At 37.9% G+C, this 24317-nt stretch overlaps 1 protein-coding gene across 3 annotated transcripts in view; it reads right to left on the reverse strand.

Annotated features, from left to right (window-relative positions):
• The window catches only part of Sec16 (Secretory 16), a 753833-nt gene that overhangs the window by 470790 nt on the left and 258726 nt on the right, over nucleotides 1–24317 (reverse strand). For all 3 annotated transcript variants that reach the window (XM_067137541.2, XM_067137539.2, XM_067137540.2), the window contains exon 11: nucleotides 18671–18854. In XM_067137541.2, the coding sequence (XP_066993642.2) occupies nucleotides 18671–18854 (184 nt within the window). The remainder of the gene's footprint in view (nucleotides 1–18670; nucleotides 18855–24317) is intronic.

A 24317-nucleotide genomic window follows, 5' to 3' on the forward strand; every position in this document is an offset into this window, starting at 1 on the left:
CCCCCCCTCTCCACTCTATAGTCTACCCGATTTTATCATCCAATAGGAGAGATCCACATCGTTCTACTAGGCCCCTCCCTGTCTTGCCCTCCCCTCTCCACGCACAGCGTGGCTCACCACAAACTTTCCATGACCACAGTCCTGAAATAGTGTTTGGTGACAACAGACTTAACATCGGCAGTCTAGATAAATACGTAAGTTTTTCACTATATTATAATTGTACATAATTTATTTTTTGTCATTACTGTTTCATGTTATCACTTATCTCTCTATCTTTGACAAGTTTACGCTACGTAAACAATACTGTACATATATAAGCTTATTTTAAGTGATTTGATAGAATCTGAGGATGTTCTTGTAGAACGAAACATGTCATTCTTTGTATGTTAGTGTGTGTTTTACAGATATGCTTTTAGTGTTTTAATTTACATTGTATTTGCTATGTGTTTGATAGACTGAAAAGCCTTTGCTACATTTAACTAAGTCAACACTGGAAAACATGGCTTCATTTTTAACAAATTAACTAATTATTTTTTACCATATGAAATCTGTCAGCAGTTAAGTTCGCTCTTTCTTTGTCGTAATCAGCGTTCTGATGAATCTAATTATGATTTTTTAGATTCTCTCACTGGTTTTGCTGATGTTCTGGCCATATCCGAACACCCCCTGGAACTTATTTCACTTGTTTGTTTTTATGATGCTCCTCCCTTCCACCAGTTAATTAATCCTTTTTCTCCTCCCACCTCTATTTCACATTTATATCACATAGCTCAAATGGACACTTTTAATTTGTACAGTAATGCTTCTTATTCTGCCTCTATTCCCCCCACCTCCTACATTTCTTGTTTTTTCCTCTCCTCCCCTATCTTCCCTCAATCACACTCCTTCCATTCCTTCTTGTTTTCGCTGTTTAGGTCATGGCCATATTGCCCATAACTGTTCCACTCTACGCTTGGGAAACACTTCTTCCTGCCATATGTAGTCAGCATTCAGTCTGTTGGGCAAAATCTGCCATCTGAACCTTTTTTCTTCATCGTCTATCTCGCGTGTTCAAACTGCTTATCTTATTTCTACACTTCAGAACGTCCCTACTCTTGCTTTATTGGACTCTAGAGCCTCTGTTTCACTCCTCAGTCTTTCCTTTTTTTCAGCAATTACTCCTTCTAAAATTTCCCTTGCTCAGACTTCTGTTAAATTTTTAGGGCATATTATTACTTCACATGGTGTTTCTGTTGATCCCGATCGCATTGCTGCTTTTACTCAACTTTCCCCTCCTCATAAAATCAAGCAGCTGCGTACCTTTTTAGGAATGGTTTTCTTTCTATAATCGTTTTATTCCTAACTTTTCTAATATTGCTGAACCCTTGCACTACCTTAAACGTAAAAATGTGAAATTTTAGACACACAATCAACAACATTCCTTTTCTACCCTCAAATCTCTTCTTGTCACAGCTCTGATTCTCCAGTTTCCAGATTTTTCTTTACCTTTCGAAGTCCACACAGACGCTTCTAATCATGCTATATCTGATGATCTCAATCAAGTTGTCGATGGCATCCCTTGGCTTATTGCCTATTTTAGTAAACTACTTTCTCCTACTGAACGCAATTATTCCATCCATGAACGTGAAGCCTTAGACTTAGTGACCCTTGAACATTTTTCTGATTATCTTGATCACAAGCAATTTACTGTTCAAACTGACAATCAAGCCCTCTCATGGATTCTCTCTAATGCTCCAAGATTGGTAAAACTGGCCGCTGGTTGCTCCGTCTTTCACGGTTTAAATTTTCCCTTAAATTCGTTTCTAGTACACAGAATTCCATTGCCGATGCTTTATCCTGTTTATTTGACACCCCTTCTTTTGACAATTCTTCTTCCCCTACTGATTCGCATTCCTTTGATTCACCCCCGCTGGATAATTTACTTTGTTCATTAACTGATTTCCCTTTATCTTTTCAGTCTTGCCACTCTCATCAACTCAATGATGATTTTTGCGTTCAAACTAAAACCTTGCTTGCTGATCCATCATATCGAGAGAGGCCCCTTTGTCTTATCTAAAGGTCTTCTTTTATAAGCCCACCCCAAAATCTAGAGTCGTCGTTCCCTCTCTTCTTCAACCTATGATACTTTCCTACTATCACTCTTCTCCTACGGGAGGTCATTTTGGTTTTGCCAAGACATTCGCTCATATTGTCTCTCTTTATTTTTGGCCACAAATGCGCAAATGCATTTGTCAATATGTTGTCACTTGTGAACCCTGTCAGTTGGCTAAGCCTCTTAATATTAAATCCGCGGCCTTACATTCTGCCTTTCCTCTGACTTCTCCAGCTCAAACCTTTTTCACTGATCTGATTGGACCTCTTGTTCGCTCATTTCATGGTAATACCCATATTTTCACCTTATTAGACGGTTTCTCCAAATATTTGGTTCTTCATCCTTTACGTAAAATTTCTTCCCACATTATTATTAATCTCCTCTCTACTACCATATTTCCCCTTATTGGTCTACCTTCTAATTTGGTCTCAGATAACGCCTCCATTTTCACCTCTAAGGCTTTTTTCTGCATGTGTTTCCAATTAGGAATCAAGAGGATACAAACTTCTCCATATTATCCCCAGGCAAACAACGTTGAACGTTATCATCGTAACCTTATGATTCCAAAACTCCTATCATGAACACTAAGATGTAAATCTTTCTGCCCTCGCCCTTGCTTTCAACTCTAGCATTAATTGTACCACCCACCAAACTCCCACTAAACTGTTTTTGGGGTGAGATCTTCATACTCCCTTATCTCTTAATTGGGACCTTCACACCCTCTTAGAATCTGATGATTCTAAATCCACTGAATCTCTTTGGATTGAAGTCCTTTCGAATGTTCGCTCTGTTCAGCTTATCTCTAAGGAAGCACATGACTCTCGTCATGCATCTTCTATCTTTAAATTGGCTGACATGGCCCTTCTCGTAATCACCCTCAAAGCTCTTCCACTGATCAGTTTTCTGCTAAGTTAGCTCCTCGGTGGATAGGCTCATTTCTCATTATTTCTCTGCCTAATCTTGCTAATGCCCTTTTACAAACCCCTTCTAATTTTCTTGATGTTAAACGTGTTCATCTTTCTCAACTCAAGAAATTTCAGCTCTCTAATCCAGTTACCTAATCTGTTTTCCTTTCCCCCCCTTTTTTATTTTTGCTTTGTTTTCCATTCTTGGGAAAGAATTTCTTCCCAGGATAGTTGTTCTGCCCCATTTATTATTTCTAGTTCTCTTTGTCCTTGTGGGGTTTTTTTCCCTCTCCAGCGACCTCTTTAATATTTACCTTTCTTGCTCACCAATGTCTCCTCCACCACTCCGGTCCGTCACAGGCTCCCCATGAGATCATAGCTTTTGTATTTCGCCTCATGGAATTTAATATTTTTTCAGACACCCTTTTATTGTTACCTTTCTATATATCTATGCCACATAATTTCTTCTCTATATTTTATTATATTACATTGTATTTGTACATGTTCGTATTATCTCTGTACTTTCAGACTCCTCCCTTTTATTTGTATCTCCTTGTTTCTTGAACTGGTCCAGTTTTCTCCACTTTGCTCCTACTTTCTCCACTTGTTCCATTTTGTTCACTTTCCATTTCTTCCTTTATCTTTCAAATGTCTGCCTTATCAACTGTCGATGGTAGGTTCTGCACCTACCATGGTTGTAACGGGTAACGGGGAATCAGGGTTCGATTCCGGAGAGGGAGCCTGAGAAACGGCTACCACATCCAAGGAAGGCAGCAGGCGCGCAAATTACCCACTCCCGGCACAGGGAGGTAGTGACGAAAAATAACGATACGGGACTCATCCGAGGCACCGTAATGGGAATGAGTACACTTTAAATCCTTTAACGAGTATCCATTGGAGGGCAAGTCTGGTGCCAGCAGCCGCGGTAATTCCAGCTCCAATAGCGTATATTAAGGTTGTTGCGGTTAAAAAGCTCGTAGTTGGATTTGTGTCCCACGCTGTCGGTTCATCGCTCGTCGGTGTCTAACTGGCATGGTTCGTGGGACGTCCTGCCGGTGGTGGCGAGTCGAAAGCGCGCGGCCGCCGTGTTTATCCGCGTGCGGTTCCTGCGCGCCATAGGCGGACCCCGATGAAATCCTACCGTGGTGCTCTTCATTGAGTGTCGAGGTGGGCCGGCACGTTTACTTTGAACAAATTAGAGTGCTTAAAGCAGGCCGGCTGCGCCTGAATACTGTGTGCATGGAATAATGGAATAGGACCTCGGTTCTATTTTGTTGGTTTTCGGAACCCGAGGTAATGATTAATAGGGACAGGCGGGGGCATTCGTATTGCGATGTTAGAGGTGAAATTCTTGGATCGTCGCAAGACGGACCGAAGCGAAAGCATTTGCCAAGTATGTTTTCATTAATCAAGAACGAAAGTTAGAGGTTCGAAGGCGATCAGATACCGCCCTAGTTCTAACCATAAACGATGCCTCTTTCGTTATGGGTGGATCCTCTCTCTCGTCAGTCTGCTTTCTTCTTCTAGTTTGATCATTGCTCTTCCAAGTTGGCGTCCTTGAAAAGACCGACATACTATCATCGCTGCACTTTCATCCACTCTTCGCTTTTTGCCGGAACTGTAACGATCTCCATTACATATTCTGCATTTTATCCTACCTTCGGCTGCCGTAATTTTCTTCGACTGCTTTGCTGCCATCGTCTCTCTACACTGCTACATCCACCTGCTGCTCACCAGCTCTCTACAACATGTGACCATGAAGTCATCTCCTTCTGAAATTGCGACATTCCCCGCCTATTGTCATGTGTGCTGTACATATCTCTGTGGACACGTGATTCTGATGTGGCGCTTCTCGTACATGCTGGCGTTTATTCTTGCAAACTTCTAGACTTTTCCTTGCTCCTTTATATCCACAGGCTCCACCTCTCACAAATTGAGTCTGTTCTCACATTGGAGTGGTGGAGCACTGTACATCTGTGTAACATCTGCCCTTTCTTTGGTGAGCAAGAACTATGAACTTATTTCTTCATCTTTATTAGGCTAACTATACCTTCACTTTTCTTTTATTCTTGCCAGCTTACATCTGTGTTTACATTATGCAAACAGACTCCACTCTTCTCTCTGTTAAATACGGATTTTACCCAGCACTATGAGAACTGTTATCGGCATATTTATGCGGCCTGTTTGAAGTGAATTACTATTCCACGCATCTATGGGAATCTTTCCCATAGTTTATCCTTATTTCCATTTCCCTGTCTCCTTCTTTGTTTTTATTCTTATCTTACGTCAGAGTTCATTCAATTTTATCATATTGTACTGTTAAAGTTTCTGGTTTTCATTCCTTTTTTTTTTTTTTTTTTTTGAAGTATATATATTCTTTAATATTGTAAATGTGGCATACTTTTGCTTGCTTCTCGAGGTTTTTTTTCTTTTACCATCCCTAGGCAATACTCTTATTGGGTGCCTTGTATCTTATCACAGTTGTTAAATTATTCCTCTTGTTGATCATTAATATATATATTGCCTTGTTTATAATGATTTTCATTTCCTTGTCCTTTTCGCTCCCTCTGGGTGGTTCTTATTTACCTGTTGCACGCTTCCTTTCTATGGACTCTGCGTTTTCATATTATCACTGTTAATATGCATATATTGCTATTGCTTATCTTCTGCTTTGCGTTGCTTACTGACGTGCTTATATTTTTATATACTGCTGACCCTTTTTAATACTCGCTATAATACTCTATCTCGGCCCATTTTGAGTTTGATGTGCAGTTCATTTTATAGTTTGGCAGTAGGGCATTACAAGGTTCTCCCTAAAATCTCCAGGTGTTAGGGAAAGAGTCTGAAGACTGAATACAGAGTGCATCTTCTTCGTAAAGACGTGATTAGGCAGAGGCTCTGCGATAGTGTGGGGTAGCATCTTCACACAAATGCCTGAACAGAACTGGTGTTAAATGAGAACAATAACCTCAATACTATATAGAGATTCTTGCCAATCACGTTGCGCCCTTAGCTCCATTTATGGAGGCTATTTCATATTCATATATGACAATGTTTGTCCTTATGTAGCTCATAATGTATCACAATATCTTGATACCTAATAGAGACTGTTCACTCAACTTGCCAGCACACAGGCCTGATTTAAATCATAGAGAACATCTCTGGCATAAGTTGGGTAGAAAAATCTCAGGCTGTAATCCTGTTCTGAAGATGTTAACATTATCTGAGGACAGCATTCTACCAAGGAATGGATCAATATCGACCAGAGATACATCAGACCCTCAAATGAAACCTTGCCCAAGAGAATAGTGGTCATAATTAAAGCTAAACAAGGACACACCAGATAATGAGTTACTGTTAATATGGATTTAAGTTGCTTGCATTTTCAGTGATGAAAATTAGTGGGTAAAAAGTTAAAACAAAGGAAATAATAATCATAATAATAATAATAATAATAATAATAATAATAATAATAATAATAATAATAATAATAATAATAATAATAATAATAATAAACTTCAGAAAGAGTGTTGAATTCCTTTTGTCTCCAAATTAGTTTAAAAGGCTTGAATTCAAGTATCACAAATTCATAAAAAGTGAGATCTCTAAATTTAATACAATTGCAGATACTTTTTTTCTGGGATCACTTCATAATTTAAACTTTTATTTTAGTATTTTTCAAGTTCTCTCTCTTTTTACCAGTCAGTGTATCTTTACGCCATGATAAGTTTTGCTTCCATTAAAAAAATCACTATAATCCCCTTACTTAATTTTTAGAGAAACATTGCCGATGGTAATGACTCCATCAAAACTTCTGGTGAAGGGTTACAAAAGTGATAAAACCGGATGTGCTTGTAAACACTGTCATCTACTAAACCAGCTGCAACAGAAAAGTCATTATAAGCTAGTTTGCTGTAACATGTTACTGCATAGAAATGACAGATTTCATATTGCAAACACTAACAAAAACATGTTATTTCAAAATTATATGCTCTTAACTAAATGTTTTTTAAGTAAGTATTCAAAACAATTCTCAACCCTTCAGGCCACCAAAACAAGTGGATAAAAGGCAATTAATATGAAAGCTGCCTTTCAATATGTTGTTATATACTGGTATGATAGCCAAGGTTATTATGGTCAACATGACTTTCCACGGCAGCTTAATGAAAAAACTTGGATGTAAAACTGTTTTAATTTCCACAGAGTGAGTGGTTACGCACTTCGGGCTGTGTAGCTGTAAGCTTGCATTTGAAGAAGGTGGGTTCGAACCCCACCATCAATCAAAAGCCCTGAAGGAGGTTTTCTATGGTTTGTGAATTTCACACCAGGCTGTACCTTAATTTAGGCCATCACTTACTTCCTTGTCAGTCCTAATCTTTCTTATACCATCATCGCAGAAAACATATCTGAGTTCCAAGTAAATGTTACATTAAATCAGCAAAGAAAAATACATTCATTTTAGATTACATCAGCCTGCGAAGATTTTCCAGCAAAAGTAATTGTATGTGATATATGTTACATTTAGTGTCCTTATGTTGTTTCGTATCATGTACAGATTTGTCATACGTCCGTCTCATGTTTATGATAATGGAGCTTCGTTGTTATAAATTGGGTTAGGATTGGTTGTATGGAATGCAGGTATGGACATGTCTGAGAGAAAATACTGTATGTGCTCTGTTTTCGAGGGGAGTAGGTAATCATACAGGAACACCGGAAGAACAATTAGAACAGTTGCAGTTTGCACATGCACAATGTCAGACTATGTCAAAACGCCAAAATCGTGTTTCTTCGTAGTCTGAGAGGAGAATCTGAGAACATGTCTCACACCTTTTGTCTACAAGCTACAACATGAACTTGAAATCGATTGAGTGAATAATTGAGTTAGTCTGTGTTAAAATGGCAAGTGGCAGTGATGTTCAGAGGCGAAAATGTGTAAACAATCCCAACTCTTCTGTTATATATGTGGCCCGTATACAATTAAAGGCCAGAAGTGAAATATTACACCATTTATAAAAAGCTTGTACTTGCATGAAGTTAGGTGATGAGGACAAGAATTTCACACCCCATATTGTGTGTAAAACGTGTGTAGAAAACCTGTGACAATGGTACAATGGATTGTTGCCGTCAATGCCATTCGGAATCCCAATGGCTTGGCGGGAACAAAGAAATCATTTTGACAAATGTTATTTTTGTGTGTGAATGTAAAGTGTCCGGGTTCAATGCCAAAAACAAAAAGCACATTGTGTATCCCTACCTTCCATTTGCCATAACCCCCGTACCACATGGACCCAGTATTCCTGTCCCAAAACCACCAAAACAGTTACCAGAGAGTATGTCTTCGTCATCTTCAAGTGTGGAGGATAGTGATGATGATGATGATACCTTTGTACCGGATGTCGAGGATAAAACTCCATGTCTTTATAATCAGTGTGACTTAAATGATTTGCTACAGGACCTAGGCCTCACTAAAGAAAAGAGTGAACTTTTAGGATCAAGATTAAAAAGAGATAAATTTTTTAATTCCTGGGACAAATTCATATTGTTACAGAAATTGGGAGGAAGAATTCCGGCAGTTTTTTGTTCACGAAGACGAACTTATGTTTTGCTGTGATATCCCTGGTTTGATCTGTTGCCTTGGAACTATTAACCAAGCAAAGGACTGGCGTCTATTTATTGATACCAGTAAAAGAAGTCTCAAAGGTGGTCTTCTGCACAATGGACAATGCTTCAGTGGAAGTCACCCATTTAACATTTCATGAAAACTATCACAATTTATCTATGGTGTTACAGTAACTGAACTACAATGAACACAGATGGTTACTGTGCTATGATTTAAAAGTGTGCGGTATCATATCAGGGCAGCAAGGACGATATACAAAGTTTCTGTGTTTTCTGTGTGAGTGATACTCTTGGGACAGGGATCATCACTAGTTAGTGTCTGAATGGCCCAGGAGGAAACAGTTTGAATCTGGAGAAAAAACGCTGTAAATCGTCCATTAATTGATCCTCAAAGTGTGTTATTGCCCCCTTTACATATTAAATTGAGAATTATGAAGCAGTACGTGAAGAGTTTGGATAGTGGCAGCCCCTGCTTTCGGTACCTCTGTCAGAAATTTCCAGGACTGTTGGATGCCAAAATTAAGGAAGGTGTTTTTGACGGCGCCCAAATTCGGAAGCTTATGAAGGGTCCGACATTCAGTACGACGATGAATGAAAAAACAGCTTCAGGCATGGGAATCATTCAAGGATGTTTGTAGCAAATTCCTGGGTAATGTTAAAGATGTCAACTACCAACAGATTGTGGAAACCATGCCGTACAACATCCAGAAATTGAGTTGCCGCATGAGCTTAAAATTACATTTCCTGCACAGTCATCTGGATTATTTCCTGCAAATTTAGGAACATTCAGCGAGGAACATGGCGAGCGGTTCCATTAGGATCTAACAGAAATGGAACGAAGGCATCAGGGACTTCTCCATAATGTCAGATTACTGTTGGTGTCTAGTGCGAGATAACACTATGGTGGAACACAAACGCCAATCAACACAGCATTCATTCACATCAAAGTGCAGCAAACAATAGTGTTCTTGTAGTGAGATTAATACATTCTAGCAATAAACATGTTACTTTCTGTATATTTGTTGCAAATTGATCATGTCCCATTAAAATTACATATATTCTCTATGATGATGTTTTCTATCAAAATTACAACAATATGTCAAATTTGGATTTCAAATAGGAAAAACACTGTACATGATAGGAAAAAATGGTTTACATATTTGAAATCAGCACACCTAAATTAGGGTAAATCACCTCTTCAACCTATTGCTGGAGAGATTTTTTTTTTTTTTCCGCAGGCCGGTGCTCTAGATTATAAAAAAGGAAATAATGAAGTTAAGTTCAAAATACATATCTACTGTAAACTAGCAAAGTGATGCAATGCTGTGTAACACAGTGGACAAGAAACTTCCAAAGTAGTCCCATGCATTATATTTATAAAAGCTTAAAAACTTGAAACAGAACATTAAAACTATACGAAACAACTGATAATTATGCTGCAAATAGGGAAACCCAAACCAAGTAAAAATTAACAACAAAATGAAAATTAGTGTCATTTTAAGCTATCCAATTCTACAAAAGTAAAACAGATATATCAAATATGAAAGAAGCTATTAAATATTTCAAATAAATAAATGGAAGTCACAGTAACTACGTCGATATTTCATGATGGTGTTGCTACAAAAAGAAAACAACCAAACAAGGATGAGGATTTAGCGGACACATCAACTGTACAATGCGTAGTAATCCTCTCACCTCCCAGAGTCAAAATCGCCTGACAAAGATGAAGGTCTGTGGTAGTCATAAGGCTGATAAAGCCCTGCCCTTTGATATCTGCAATGGTAGTATGAGGATAATGAATAACAACAAGAGTGAAAAATATAGGGCATGACATTCGCTTACAACACGAAACACACTGCAACACTATTGATAGAGACATTTAGACTCAACAATGTACATAGGTTTCCAGTAAACAAAATTACAAACAATTGGTTTCTTGTAAGAAACCAACCAGGATCACTTGAAAAGGGAAGAACTTGCAGCTTTAATATAAAAATGACAAAAAATCTCTAATGTGTGGTCTAGATGTAACATGTATGTCACTACTCCAAGCAATCCCACATCATTTATATTTTATTATACTGGAGCCAAAAGTCCACAGAGTGGTTTAGTTTAGTTCCAACATAACTTACCTTGCCCTTCCATCTATATCTAATAATATTGCAACCTACAGTACATACAGTAGGATTTGGCGAATACAAAATTAATACAAGCTAATACAACTTAATGAATATTTCATTTTCACAAGTACAATGTAGGAGTGAAATTAAATATTCACTAAATTGGTTGACAACAGGCAACTTTCACATACTCTACAGTTGTGGATCCTTTCTAACAGAATAAATATGAAACGAGGCCACCACAGTTCAATTGGTAAGAGCATCCAATGTGAAATTGGAAGGTTGTGGGTTCAGATGCCACTGGTGCCCGTTTGGCCATTTTTGCTCTGTAATTTCCATCTCTTCGATATGTTCTATACATACTGATCATGGCCTAGTATGTTGCAAGTTTATTTAGTCTAAGTTCATTTGAACATAATTTGAATTCAGCAAGATTACCCTTGAAATTCATATTTTTATCAATTGTAAAAATTGATGTTTGACTCAAATTGTTCTCTTTTAACAACTGAGTATGCCAACTGGCGTATCTGACACACCCATTTTCTTGATGATTCATTGCTCAGTTCTGGATGTGTTTCAAAATAAAGATGTCAAATAGCAGCCTTCCTACTGAGAAATCTGCCATTCTACAAACCATGCAACTTACTGTATTTACCCATTGGAAGTACCACTGTACTAGTTCAGTGAGTGAATCAGTGCAGACCTGACTAATGATGCTCTACTCCAGTTTAGTACTGAGACCACATAAAACGCATGTCCCGTTCCTGAAACACTATTAAAATACATTTGTACCAGACTCGAATAGAGCACCAGTAGTCACTTCTGCGCTGATTCTCTCACTGTACTAGTGTAGTGGTATTTCCTACCGGCTGATAACAGCACATTGCCAAGTATTTTAAAGCCTGGATTGGCAATAGGAAGGCTGCTGCTATTTATTTATTATCCATGAAAAAGCCCTACTTTGTCTAACATATTAGGGCTGTAGGTTATAACTAGTTACCTTAAATAGTACAAACATATAATACAACATTTTTGAGGTGAGTGAGTGATTACACACACAAATTAATTAAACTGGGAGAAAAGGTAAAAATAAATTCTTAAATTTTTTCTAAAATAAACTGCAGAAACTTAAAAAATTCATTCAAACAACAGATCTTGTGAAATGTCCTAAAAATAGGTTTGACTAATATTACTGTACAATAATTTAAGTGTTGTTCCAAAATATATCTAGCTTTGCTGAAGAATGCACAATCAAAAATAAGATGAGTTGCAGTTTCTTCATCTCCACAAACACAACTGTTAATACTATTAATTTTGAATTTATATAAATAAAATTTAAATTTTCCATGACCGAAAAGAAACTGAGTGCTGGTGAAGTTTGGTTTCAATAAACTGCAGTTCAAACGGTCCTGTACCGTGGGAAAAAAGATTGTTCTTGTAATTTCACCATTATTACTTGAGTTGCACAGCTTTGACCATTCACTGATTGTGAATTTATATAATTTTGATATACGGGCTCTTTTGTATACAGTTTCATTGTCACTAAATGCTGCGAGTTTAGGAAGCTCATCTGCTCTTTCATTACCTAATAGACCTTCATGCCCTTTAACACACTTAAAACAGATGTCTTCCATACTGTGAGAGATCTGTTCTAATGCTACATGCCAAAGAATTTAAATTATATTTGTTATAGATTTCAGAGCTGCTTGCAAGTCACTATGTATACATGCACTAAACTTTCTTTCTTTTATCCAATAAACTGCATACTTTATAGCAAGAAGTTCGGCTTGAAAAATGGAACACTGGGAGGAAAGTTTCATAATCTTAAAATATATTTCTGCTTCATCTTTATACACAACAAAGGCACTTCCTACTAGATTAGTACAATCCTCTTTGGGTGTTCTTGAGCCATCTGTGTAAACTTGCACCTCATGTGAGAGAAAACATAATCATAATGATATGCTGGATGACCACATTCAAGGATATTTACTTTTTGCTTAATATCATATTCTTGTATTACCTTATCGCATTGTCTACCTTTCTTAATGTTAGTCAATTCAGCTTTGGCAATGGCTTTCAGATGCAAAAGTTATATACCAGCTATAATAAGAGCAGCATCTGTGGATATTGTTCTATAACCTTGTATTATTCCGAGTATAAATCCTCTCTGAATTTGTGCAAATTTACATTAAGCCCAGGACATTTTGATATGCTGAAGCACAATATAATATCATTAGTTCAAACGATCCATGATATATTATGCATAAGATATCTGAATTCAAACCCCAAGATGGTTTACAAGCAATAGATAATCCTTGCAAGAATTTACCAGCTTTTTCAACTAAGCACTGAAAATGAGTTCGAAATGTTAATTTACTATCTATTATGACTCCCAAGTAAGATATTTTGTCTGCAAATGTTAATTGTTTTGAGTTCAATCTGATCTTTGGTTTCTTCACTTTTCTTTTTCTTGTTATTAACATTGCAGTAGTTTTGTTAGGATTAAATTGTAATTTGTTATCACATCCCCACTTATATATGATTTCTAAAGCAGAATTTGTTGCAATATTCAATTCCTTCAAAGTATCAACCAAGAAAAGAGGATCATCAGCATAAGCTATAATAATACAAATTTGTGGAGGAGTTTGTTGCAGTAAATCATCATATGGTATAGTCCAGAAACCTGGACTGCATACTGAACCTTGAGGACATCCCTTAACAAGAGTCCTAGTTATTGTTCTGGTACCTATTTTTAACTGTACACTGCAATTACTAAAATAACTCTGTGTTAATTTATATAAATTCTTTGGACAGGCTTTAACTTTTAGTTGATAAAGAATTTTGGATCAAATGCACCAGAAATGTCCAGAGATACCAGTACGCCAACTTGCTGATGCAAGAAGATTTCCTTAGTCCAATCAACATGTTACTGAGTCTTCTGTAGATTTTTGTGGAGAAAATACAAATTGTCTATCACTCAAATAATTCATAACACGATCAAGTAACAGTTTTTTCTAAAATTTTTCCAAGCAAAGCCAACAGACATAACGGTTGGAATGAATTGATGGCAAATATATTTTTAGCGTTTTGCTTAGGAAACACTTTGACTACAGATTTCTTCCAACAGGTGGGAAAGAAACATAACTTGAGGCACTTATTAAAAAGAATTATAAAAAGAGACAGAATACAGTAATGAATATGTTCAACAATATTGGCTGAAATTCCATCTAGTCCAGGAGCTTTTTGGTCGTTCAAGTTAGAGATAATTCGGTCCACCTCCTTATTCGTGAATACAAAGTCATCTTCAGTATCTGGTGAATTAGCAGCAAAATTGGATACAATCTTTTGAAAATCATTGTCATTGTTTTCTACCGAGAAAAAATGGTCCGTCAAAACATTTGCTGTTTCCAGTGTAGAGTTGGTGAAACCGTTTTCTGTTTTTATCGAGGTCAGTATCCTATTGAAGTCTCTGGGCTTCGGACAGATTTTATGCACAATGTTCCATGGATTACTGGCATTCTGTAAGGAACAGAGCTTTTTCCAGGCATTTGTTTTTGCCTGCATTATCAAATTCTTATACTCACTTTTAAGTTCATAATATCCTTGGTCATATATTTCTCGTAAAGTTGCACTTCTAGACCTTTTCCATCTTCTGTACGAGGCTAAGCCTCACAAATGGCTGTGATCTCATCTGTTAAATTATTGACTATTTGGTCAAGTTCTGGTGATGTTGCGCATTGTTTATTTTTTCAGGGACATTTGCTAGTCTTGTTTTAACTGATCATTGAAAATGAGACCATTTGACATTTTTGGTTTTGTATTTTCGAGTTAAATACTTTGAGGTAGTTGGCATAAACCTATATGGATTGGATTCCAATGTTACTTCTAGAAGTCTGTGATCAGAAAATGTAGTTGTACTTCTTACAGTCCACTCCAGATTAAACTGAAGAAATGCAGAGTTACAAATACTCACATTAATGTAACTTTCATAATCACCACGGACATATGTAAGCTCATTTCCATTATTAAGAATGAAAAAGTTATTACTACAACAGAAATCGTAAAATAGCTTGCCACGTTTATCTGTGACAGGACTGCTCCATGCTGCATGTTTAGCATTTACATCACCAGTTATGAGAAGAGGTTTCCCTTTTAATTCCGAGCATATAATTTGGAGCTCGTCCAATGATATCGCAATGTTGATTGCAGAATCAAGATAAACATTACATACATACACCTCCTTGCTGTCGAAATTGATGCAGAGAAGAACTCTGTCAGGGTTACAATACTGCATTAATTGAAGGCTGTACTGATATCTTGTGATGATGGCAACTCAAACTCTCTCTTCTTGATTGCTATCTACAAATGATATATGTAACTGCCTCGTCCGAAACCCATAATCTTGTTGTTCCTGGTATTGGGTTCCCGAATGCAAAGCAAATTTATATCCTCCTGTGTAACACTATTATAGTTTGAATTAAATTAAAATTCCTGCGTTGGTACGATTGATTTATGCAAATTTTGGTCGTAAATATTCAGTTTAGCTATAATTAATTTTGGATTTAATAACATCTACTACTTTCATATATGTTGGACAAGTGAATGATGTTGCACAGTGATTAGTGTTTCTTAGATTGTGTTGTTGCCTTGTAATCTGTTTCTGATTATGTAACTTGCAGTTAATGCATTCTGTTTTATTTTTAGGACAATCCTTTGAGTCATGTTATTCAGTACAATTAGAACATCTTAGCTGTTCTTTACAGTCAGAAGAAAAATGACCATAACCAGAACATCCATAAAAACGAATCACAGATATATATTCATTAACACTGCACCGGGTATAACCTATGTAGAGTTTTTTACCAGTTATTATAACCTGAAAATGCTTGGGAGTAGGCTCAATTATTGCATACTTACCCTTGCCAGTTCTTGACCTTCTAATTACATGCTTAATTATTTCTTGTTTGTCCTCTTCCATTACTGTTTTAATGATGATGATGATGCTTGTTGTTTTAAAGGGCCTAACATCGAAGGTCATCGGCCCCATTACTGTTTTAACATAAGGATTCTGGTTTACCAATGTATCTACTAGTTCCTCTTCAATAAAGTTAACATGGGGTTCTTCTCTAAAGGAATTTTTGCACATAACCTGACATTAGATCTTTCAATAGTTCGTACAAGTGTTGCACATTCTTCTGCTACGTGAATAGTTGAGATCTTTACTTTGAAACGCATCTGGAGCTGCACGTCGGATGTTCGAAGAAGTGGGTGCATCAAATATGTGAACATTTCTTTTTCTCCTTTTTGGACCAAAAAATATTGGAATGCGTAAATTATGCAAGGGCGTTAATTATGCGAGAAAATATGGTAAATATGCTAGCTACAACATTCCATTTCCATGTAAATTAAAATAATCGAATTCAATAAAACTTGCAATTGGTGCAAAATATTTCTAGAGCACAATGCCCACTGAAATGGAACCTTAACACATTCACGCCCATCATCTGAGCGGCTATTTAAAGGGCTGGCCCAGCTATTTCAGCTGTTACTGGCACAGCAAAGAACAACAAATTCTTTTCACAGTAAGTTCTAAACTGAACAAGATATGGAAACAAAATTTTCCACATACCTTAATGAAGTCCTCTAGTATCTCTGTAGGGTGTGGTAGGTAATGTCACACTTTCCTGGGTGAATGGAAACACTACACATTCCAAAAAATAGCGTGTTTCACTAATAATTTAATTTTTGAAGCACACTTTACACCTTCTTCAGGGGAACTTGTCTATATTTGATGATGGAAACTTTTAACCCCGTGTGAGAATTGCCTGGTGTTCCTTTAGATCTTTTGGTACACCCCTATTTGACTGTATTGTTCTACATACGGCAGTGTTCTGTTCCCGTAATTGTTTCGCGAGTCCAACGCTATTTGTAATAATTGTCCATATAGACATTTTCAAGCAGCTGAAAAACTGTGCTTTGTAAATTCGCATCACTTGCATCATTTATATTGTCCCTACACGCCATGGTTATACTTCAGAACGTGATTATACATACGCTTGTGCAATCACAAACCAACTACGCAGCTAGTTGTGCGAGCGCTAGGCTACCTTCAGAAACAAAACAAAGAAAGTGCATTGGGAGGGAAAATCGCCGTGGCCATGTGGTTTCTGGTGAGTAAAAGCATTCATAAGGGTATTACTTTCATCTCTCTCGCACATATTTGTGACCAAAATAGATCCCAGCTGCGTAGGAACGACTCCAGTTCAAGGTTGCGCTTATCCGCGCTAACTCTGATACGGTCCACAGCATGGCCACGCGCTATAGGCAATAACTCGGATACGGGCGTGAATGTGTTAAATAATAGGCTTTGAGTGGCACGTCTTTGAAACGTGTGATGTACTGTAACTACAGCAATATTTATAGACATGATACTGTCAGGGTTAAGAAACTTCTACAGAGTGTGGTGAAATCAATACATTTATATTCTGTTTCCTGGAATGTAAACATCAACACTCCCTTGAACATGGGTTCTACAAATGACCGTAGTACTCACTATGAGAAAAAAAAAAAAGTCGTATGTGGATTTTGATAGTAGTGAAAGTGATCCAGAGGACGTTGAGGAAATTTTGGAAAGTGATAGTGGTGATGAACTGCCATGGATAGGAAAAGAAGTTGTCAAGTTGATGTGTCTTTTCACATCATGCCAGCAGCTGAACCCAGATATGTCAAACACTAATTTAACTCCAGAACTACAGTATTTGGTACGTTTAGTGAACAAGAACATTTTAATGAATGTTGTGGATGAAACTAACAGATTTTTAAAGCAGGCACTTGAGAGTTAGCAAAGAAATCCAGGCTGAGAGCACACAGCCTAATCTGATAATCCAGCAGTGAAAAGGTGAATTTGGAACACCAGCAATGAAAAGAGAATAGAAAGTTATATTATGCATTCTACTTGATAGTCAGAAGCTGTCCTCTTATGTAATTCTTCACAAAAAATATATATCAAACCAGAAGTTGCCAGCAGGTCTTATCTTCACAATTCTGGTAAAATGACAGAGGATGAATGATCTCACATTAGATTGGCTGAAGGTTGTTCAGATTCAATGACCAGGTTTTTTCTCAACAAGAGAGCTGGATGTTGAATCACCCAAGAAGTTAAGAACCTATATCAAAAAGTAATTCAGAGCCTTCCAGTCAATTCCTGGTGACATGACAGCACAATTCCAAGTAAAGAATGTTGTAGTGAACACATTATTAAGAATCACCTCGAACAAAATCTAGTTTCTTCACAGAAAGTAAACTCTCACACTAGAAGGAAAATAGGGGAATAGATACTTATTGAGTGAGGCAGGATCTCCAGTGAATCCATCCACTGTAATAATAGTCACAAGAAGAGCAGTATTTCCAAAATACTGGATGGATCAGAAGATGACATTTTAAGAAAAGAGGATCTAGATGAAAACGACAGCAGCAAAAGTAGTGATAAATTGTAATTCAATATCTACAAATAATGTAATATAGAATATTTGAGATTTTTCTCTTTTAACATTTTAATACTTGTGAGTTAAGTGACCTGTGCTATTAATTTGTTTTGGCGCTAGTGCATATACTTTCAAGTTAGTAAATTTGTAATTTTCATTCATCAAATGCAACCAGCAAAAACACTGTAGGTAAAAAGATTTTCAAAAAGCCCCCCCCCCCCAAAAAAAAATTGGGGTCATATTCAAGTAAATATGGTATTTATTGTCAAAGATCTTGATACTCATTGGCATAACATCTAACTGTCAGTTGACACAATGATAAGTCTGTGTATATAGAACAGCTACTTGAAGAATCATTGATACACTACTCACATATCTGAATGGATGCCAAACAGCTAATTAAGTATATGTGATTACATCAGAGTCTGGATAAGTCATACATATTCTCACCTTTCACGGTGCAGTTCCTCATTAGCAGAGCTGCGACCCGAGTGTACACTGCCTCTATCCTCAGGATGATATCCTCCCTGCTGGCTAACATGTTGTTTCCACTGGGCCATATACTGATGGTACTGATGATGATACTGATAATACATACTGTGCAGACCCTGATTGTAGTAGTCCACTGCTGGAACTAACAAGAATAATATTTCCATGGATGATTCTACAACTAAGAACACAAAAATAGACTACAAAAAACAGAATACTACAAGCAGCTGTAGTAACCAGGATTTATATCTATTGAGAAATCTCCAAGTGCTCAGCATATATTTACATCTTTCTAATTTTCAAGCTGGATAGAAGAGAGAGAGAGAGAGAGAGAGAGAGAGAGAGAGAGAGAGAGAACTATTTACAACTTCATGTTAAAATGGAGGTAAGATGGATTATGGTAGTAAAATCAAAGATACCATCTGTTGGGAAATTCTAACCAAACACAGTAGAGAGTTGATTATCCAAATGTCAAATCAAGGTTGCCAGGTTTCCTGATTTAAGCAGGTCTCTCCCGATTTCCATGATGAATACCCAACTCCCAATTAATGGCAATCGGGATTCGTAAAATTCCAGATTACTCCAAAACAAGCAATACTTCACATAATTAATTCTACATTTAGGTATTGGATCGATGTATAAGTTTTTGCAGTATTCTTTTGGGTTGGCAACAATGCAGCGTGAAGGGACTGTTTATTGTTATTCTGTTGTTTTAACTTAGTTTGGAGTTTGTGTGTTGTGAAACACATGTTTTCTCGATTGTGAACATATTATTTGCGTATATTTCAGACAAACGGATATGGAATGTCAAGTTGAGAAAAGTGACCACTTCCAACAGATTTTACTTTTTGAGTTTAACCGAGGATCCAGTGCAGCACAAGCTGCGAGAACAATGTGAAGTGTAGGGGAATGAAGCAAATGTTGAAAGAACAGCACAAAAATGGTTTTCCCGCTTTCGAGCAGGACGGTTTGACTTATCAGATGATCCGAGTTCTGGAAGACCTTCAGATTTTGACGAAAATCCCTTGAATAAGTTGCTTCATGAGAAGCCTCATCACACAATGCGGGAAATGGCGCAAGTTTTTGAATGTGATCAGTCGACTATTGTATGCCATTTGCATTCGATGGGTAAGGTACAGAAATTGGGTACGTGCTAAGTGACAGTAACAAAAATCAACGAAACATCTGTTCGCCATTGCTTGCCTGGCCCCGGTTGGCTTGTGATAGGCACGAAGCATTCCTTTCGATCAGACCGGTGACTAGAAATGGTACTTGGATGTCAACATGAAGAAGAGGACAGAGTGGCTCAGCCCATTCAAAAAAGCAACTCCCCATGCCAAGGATAGTGCCCATCCACAGAAAATCATGTGAGTTTGGTGGAACAAAGAAAGCATTCTTCCCCATGAACTTCTTCCGAAAAATGTAATGATTACCTCTGCTGTGTATAGCGACCAGCTAAGACGGCTTGCCGTTGCTACTGACAACGAAAGACAACAACCAGTCTTACTGCTCCATGATAACGCTCGTCTGCATACAGCTCAATTGACAAAAGGTGTAATTGCTGAACTTGGCTGAGAACCTATTCCTCATCATATTGCCTTGACCTTGCCCCCTCAGATTTCCATCTTTTCCGGTCTCTAACCACATTCAGAGGGCAAGTGTTTCCTGACGAAGCTTCTCTTGACCAATGGCTTACAGATTTCTTCCAGTCAAAACCAAAATAGTTCTACAGGCAAGGCATTCAACTGTTACCTGAACATTGGCAGAAGGTCGATGAGAGTGGTTATGATTTACAGTGCGTGACATACATACATACATACATACATACATACATACATACATTATCATTATAGACTGTCATGCCTTTCAGCGTTCAGTCTGCAAGCCTCTGAGAATTTACTAAACATTGCCACAATCCTCGATCTGCAACTAGTGATGTGGCCTCATTTAGTTCTATACCTCTTATCTTTAAATCGTTAGAAACCGAGTCTAACCATCGTCGTCTTGGTCTCCCTCTACTTCTCTTACCCTCCGTAACAGAGTCCATTATTCTCCTAGGTAACCTATCCTCCTTCATTCGCCTCACATGACCCCACCACCGAAGCCAGTTTATGCGTACAGCTTCATCCATGGAGTTCATTCCTAAATTAGCCTTTATCTCCACATTCCAAGTACCCTCCTGCCATTGTTCCCCCCTGTTTGTACCAACAATCATTCTCGCTACTTTCATGTCTGTTACTTCTAACTTAATAAGATATCCCGAGTCCACCCAGCTTTCGCTCCCGTAAAGCAAAGTTGGTCTGAAAACAGACCGATGTAAAGATAGTTTCGTCTGGGAGCTGACTTCCTTCATACGGAATACTGCTGATCGCAACTGCAAGCTCACTGCATTAGCTTTACAACACCTTGATTCAATCTCACTTACTATATTACCATCCAGGGAGAACACACAACCTAAATACTTGAAATTATCGACCTGTTCTAGCTTCGTATCACCAATCTGACATTCAATTCTGTTGAATTTCTTACCTACTGACATCAATTTAGCCTTCGAGAGGCTAATTTTCATACCATACTCATTGCACCTATTTTCAAGTTCCAAGATATTAGACTGCAGGCTTTCTGCACAGTCTGCCATTAAGACCAAGTAGTCAGCATAGGCCAAACTGCTTACTACCTTTCAACCTAACTGAATCCCTCCCTGCAATTTTATACCTTTCAGCAGATGATCCATGTAAATTACGAACAGCAAAGGTGAAAGATTACAGCCTTGTCTAACTCCTGTAAGTACCCTGAACCAAGAACTCATTCTACCATCAATTCTTACTGAAACCCAATTGTCAACATAAATGCCTTTCATTGATTTTAATAAACTACCTGTAATTCCATAGTCTCCCAGTATGGCGAACATTTTTTCCCTCGGTACCCTGTCATACGCTTTCTCTAGATCTACGAAACATTAATACAACTGCCTATTCCTCTCGTAGAATTTTTCAATTACCTGGCGCATACTAAAAATCTGATCCTGACAGCCTCTCTGTGGTCTGAAACCACACTGGTTTTCATCCAACTTCCTCTCAACGACTGATCGCACCCTCCCTTCCAAGATGCCAGTGAATACTTTGCCTGGTATACTAATCAATGAGATACCTCGATAGTTGTTGCAATCCTTCCTGTTCCCTTGCTTAGAGATAGGTGCAATTACTGCTTTTGTCCAATCTGATGGTACCTTACCAACACTCCACACTAATTTGACTACTCTATGAAGCCATTTCATCCCTGCCTTCATACTATACTTCACCATTTCAGGTCTAATTTCATCTATTCCTGCTGCCTTATGAAAATGGAGTTTATTTACTATCCTTTCCACTTCCTCAAGCATAATTTCACCAACATCATTTTACTCCTCCCCATGAGCCTGGCTGTTTGCAACACCACCATGATGATTTCCTTTTACATTGAGAAGATGTTCAAAATATTCCCTCCACCTCTCCAGTGATTCCCTGGGATCTATTATGAGTTCACCTGAATTACTCAAAACACTGTTCATTTCCTTTTTCCCCTCCCTTCCAAAGACTCTTTATTACTGTCCAGAAAGGTTTCCCTGCTGCTTGACCTAGCCTTTCCAGGTTATTACCAAAATCTTCCCATGACTTCTTTTTGGATTCAACAACTATTTGTTTCGCTCTATTTCTTTCATCTACGTACCAATCCCTATCTGCCTCGGCCCTTGTTTGGAGCCATTTCTGATAAGCCTTCTTTTTACGTTTACAGGCTGCTCTCACTTCATCATTCCACCAAGATGTTCGCCTTTTCCCATCTTTACACACAGTTGTTCCTAGGCATTCCCTTGCTATTTCTACTACAGCATCCCTGTATGCCACCCATTCACTTTCTATATCCTGAACCTGCTTACTCTCTACTGTTCGAAACTTCTCACTAATCATATCCATGTACTTCTGTCTAATTTCCTCATCCTGGAGATTTTCTACCCTTATTTGTTTGCAGACAGATTTCACTTTCTCTACCCTAGGCCTAGACATACTTAGTTCACTACAGATCAGATAGTGGTCTGTATCATCGAAAAATCCCCGAAAAACTGGTACATTCCTAACAGATTTCCTGAATTCAAAGTCGCTTAAGATATAGTCTATTATGGATCTGGTACCCCTAGCCTCCCATGTGTAGCGGTGAATAGCCTTATGATTGAAGAATGCATTCGTAACAGCTAAACCCATACTAGCACAGAAGTCCAGCAAACGCTTCCCATTCCCATTAGCTTCCATATCTTCCCCACATTTACCAATCACCCTTTCGTATCCTTCAGTTCTATTCCCAAATCTCGCTCTGAAATCGCCCATTAGCACTATGCTATCCTTGCTGTTGACCCTGACCACGATGTCACTCAATGCTTCATAAAACTTGTCAACTTCATCCTCATCTGCACCCTCACATGGTGAATACATGGACACAATTCTTGTCCTAATTCCTCCCACTGACAAATCTACCCACATCATTCGCTCATTTACGTGCCTAACAGAAACTATGTTGCGTGCAATGGTATTCCTGATAAAGACCCCTACCCCAGACTCTGCCCTTCCCTTTCTAACACCCATCAAGTACACTTTATAAACTCCTATCTCTTCCTCGTTATCTCCCCTTACCCAAATATCACTTACTCCTAGCACATCCAGATGCATCCTCTTTGCTGACTCAGCCAGTTCTACCTTCTTTCTTCCATAAGCCCCATTAATACTGATAGCTCCCCATCGAATTCCATTTCGTTCGCCAAGTTGTTTCCAAGGAGTCCCTCGCTTGTCAAATGGGAGTGGGACTCCATTACTCCCATAGGTCCGAGGCTTGCTTAAAGTGTTCTGAGCTCGGTAAATTCATGAAGCAGGATGCCGCCCTACTTGCACATAGTCCAAGTGAGGATCTCTCCTCTAATGGGTTATAGACCACCAGTGAATTGTATAGTCCTAGCCGCCTGAGCACAAGGAGGGCCATGACTCTGAATATGTCCGAGATGCCCACTCCCATTCCATAGCAAATGGTATCCCAACTCTCAGAACCACTTACTAGGCCACTCAGCCGTTGCCCATGGTTCATGAACTAGGACGTGACTACAGTAACCCACAAATGTGACAGTGACAATAAAATAAAATAAAATAAAATATAGAGCTGCACGAACTTAAGCATCAACCCAATAATTATCCATTAGAAGAATATTTCACTTTATTTAGTCTCTATTTATAACTGTCTGTTAAAAGAATACAGTTGAGACTGGTTTATATGTAACTCAGTACTGAATAATTCTGTTTTATACATACATTTTTGTAGGTCACAGCAAAATATAACATAAAAATGTGTTAATTGAACCTCATTTGTAGATAACTTTTTTATACGCAATTCAGTGTTATGCGTATTAATTTTCATTAAATGCAGTTTATATAGAAATATATTTATTTAAAGTTAATTATACAAGTAGGACCAGAGGTCCCTTTGTCTGTAACTAACTGCCACTTAAATCTATCGATCAATATACAAAATCTTGTATGAAGAATACATAAAAAAGCGTAAGATACATTTTCCTACTGTGGATAAAAAA

The sequence above is a fragment of the Anabrus simplex genome, chromosome 1 (genome assembly GCF_040414725.1).
Source record: "Anabrus simplex isolate iqAnaSimp1 chromosome 1, ASM4041472v1, whole genome shotgun sequence".
Classification (NCBI taxonomy): domain Eukaryota; kingdom Metazoa; phylum Arthropoda; class Insecta; order Orthoptera; family Tettigoniidae; genus Anabrus; species Anabrus simplex.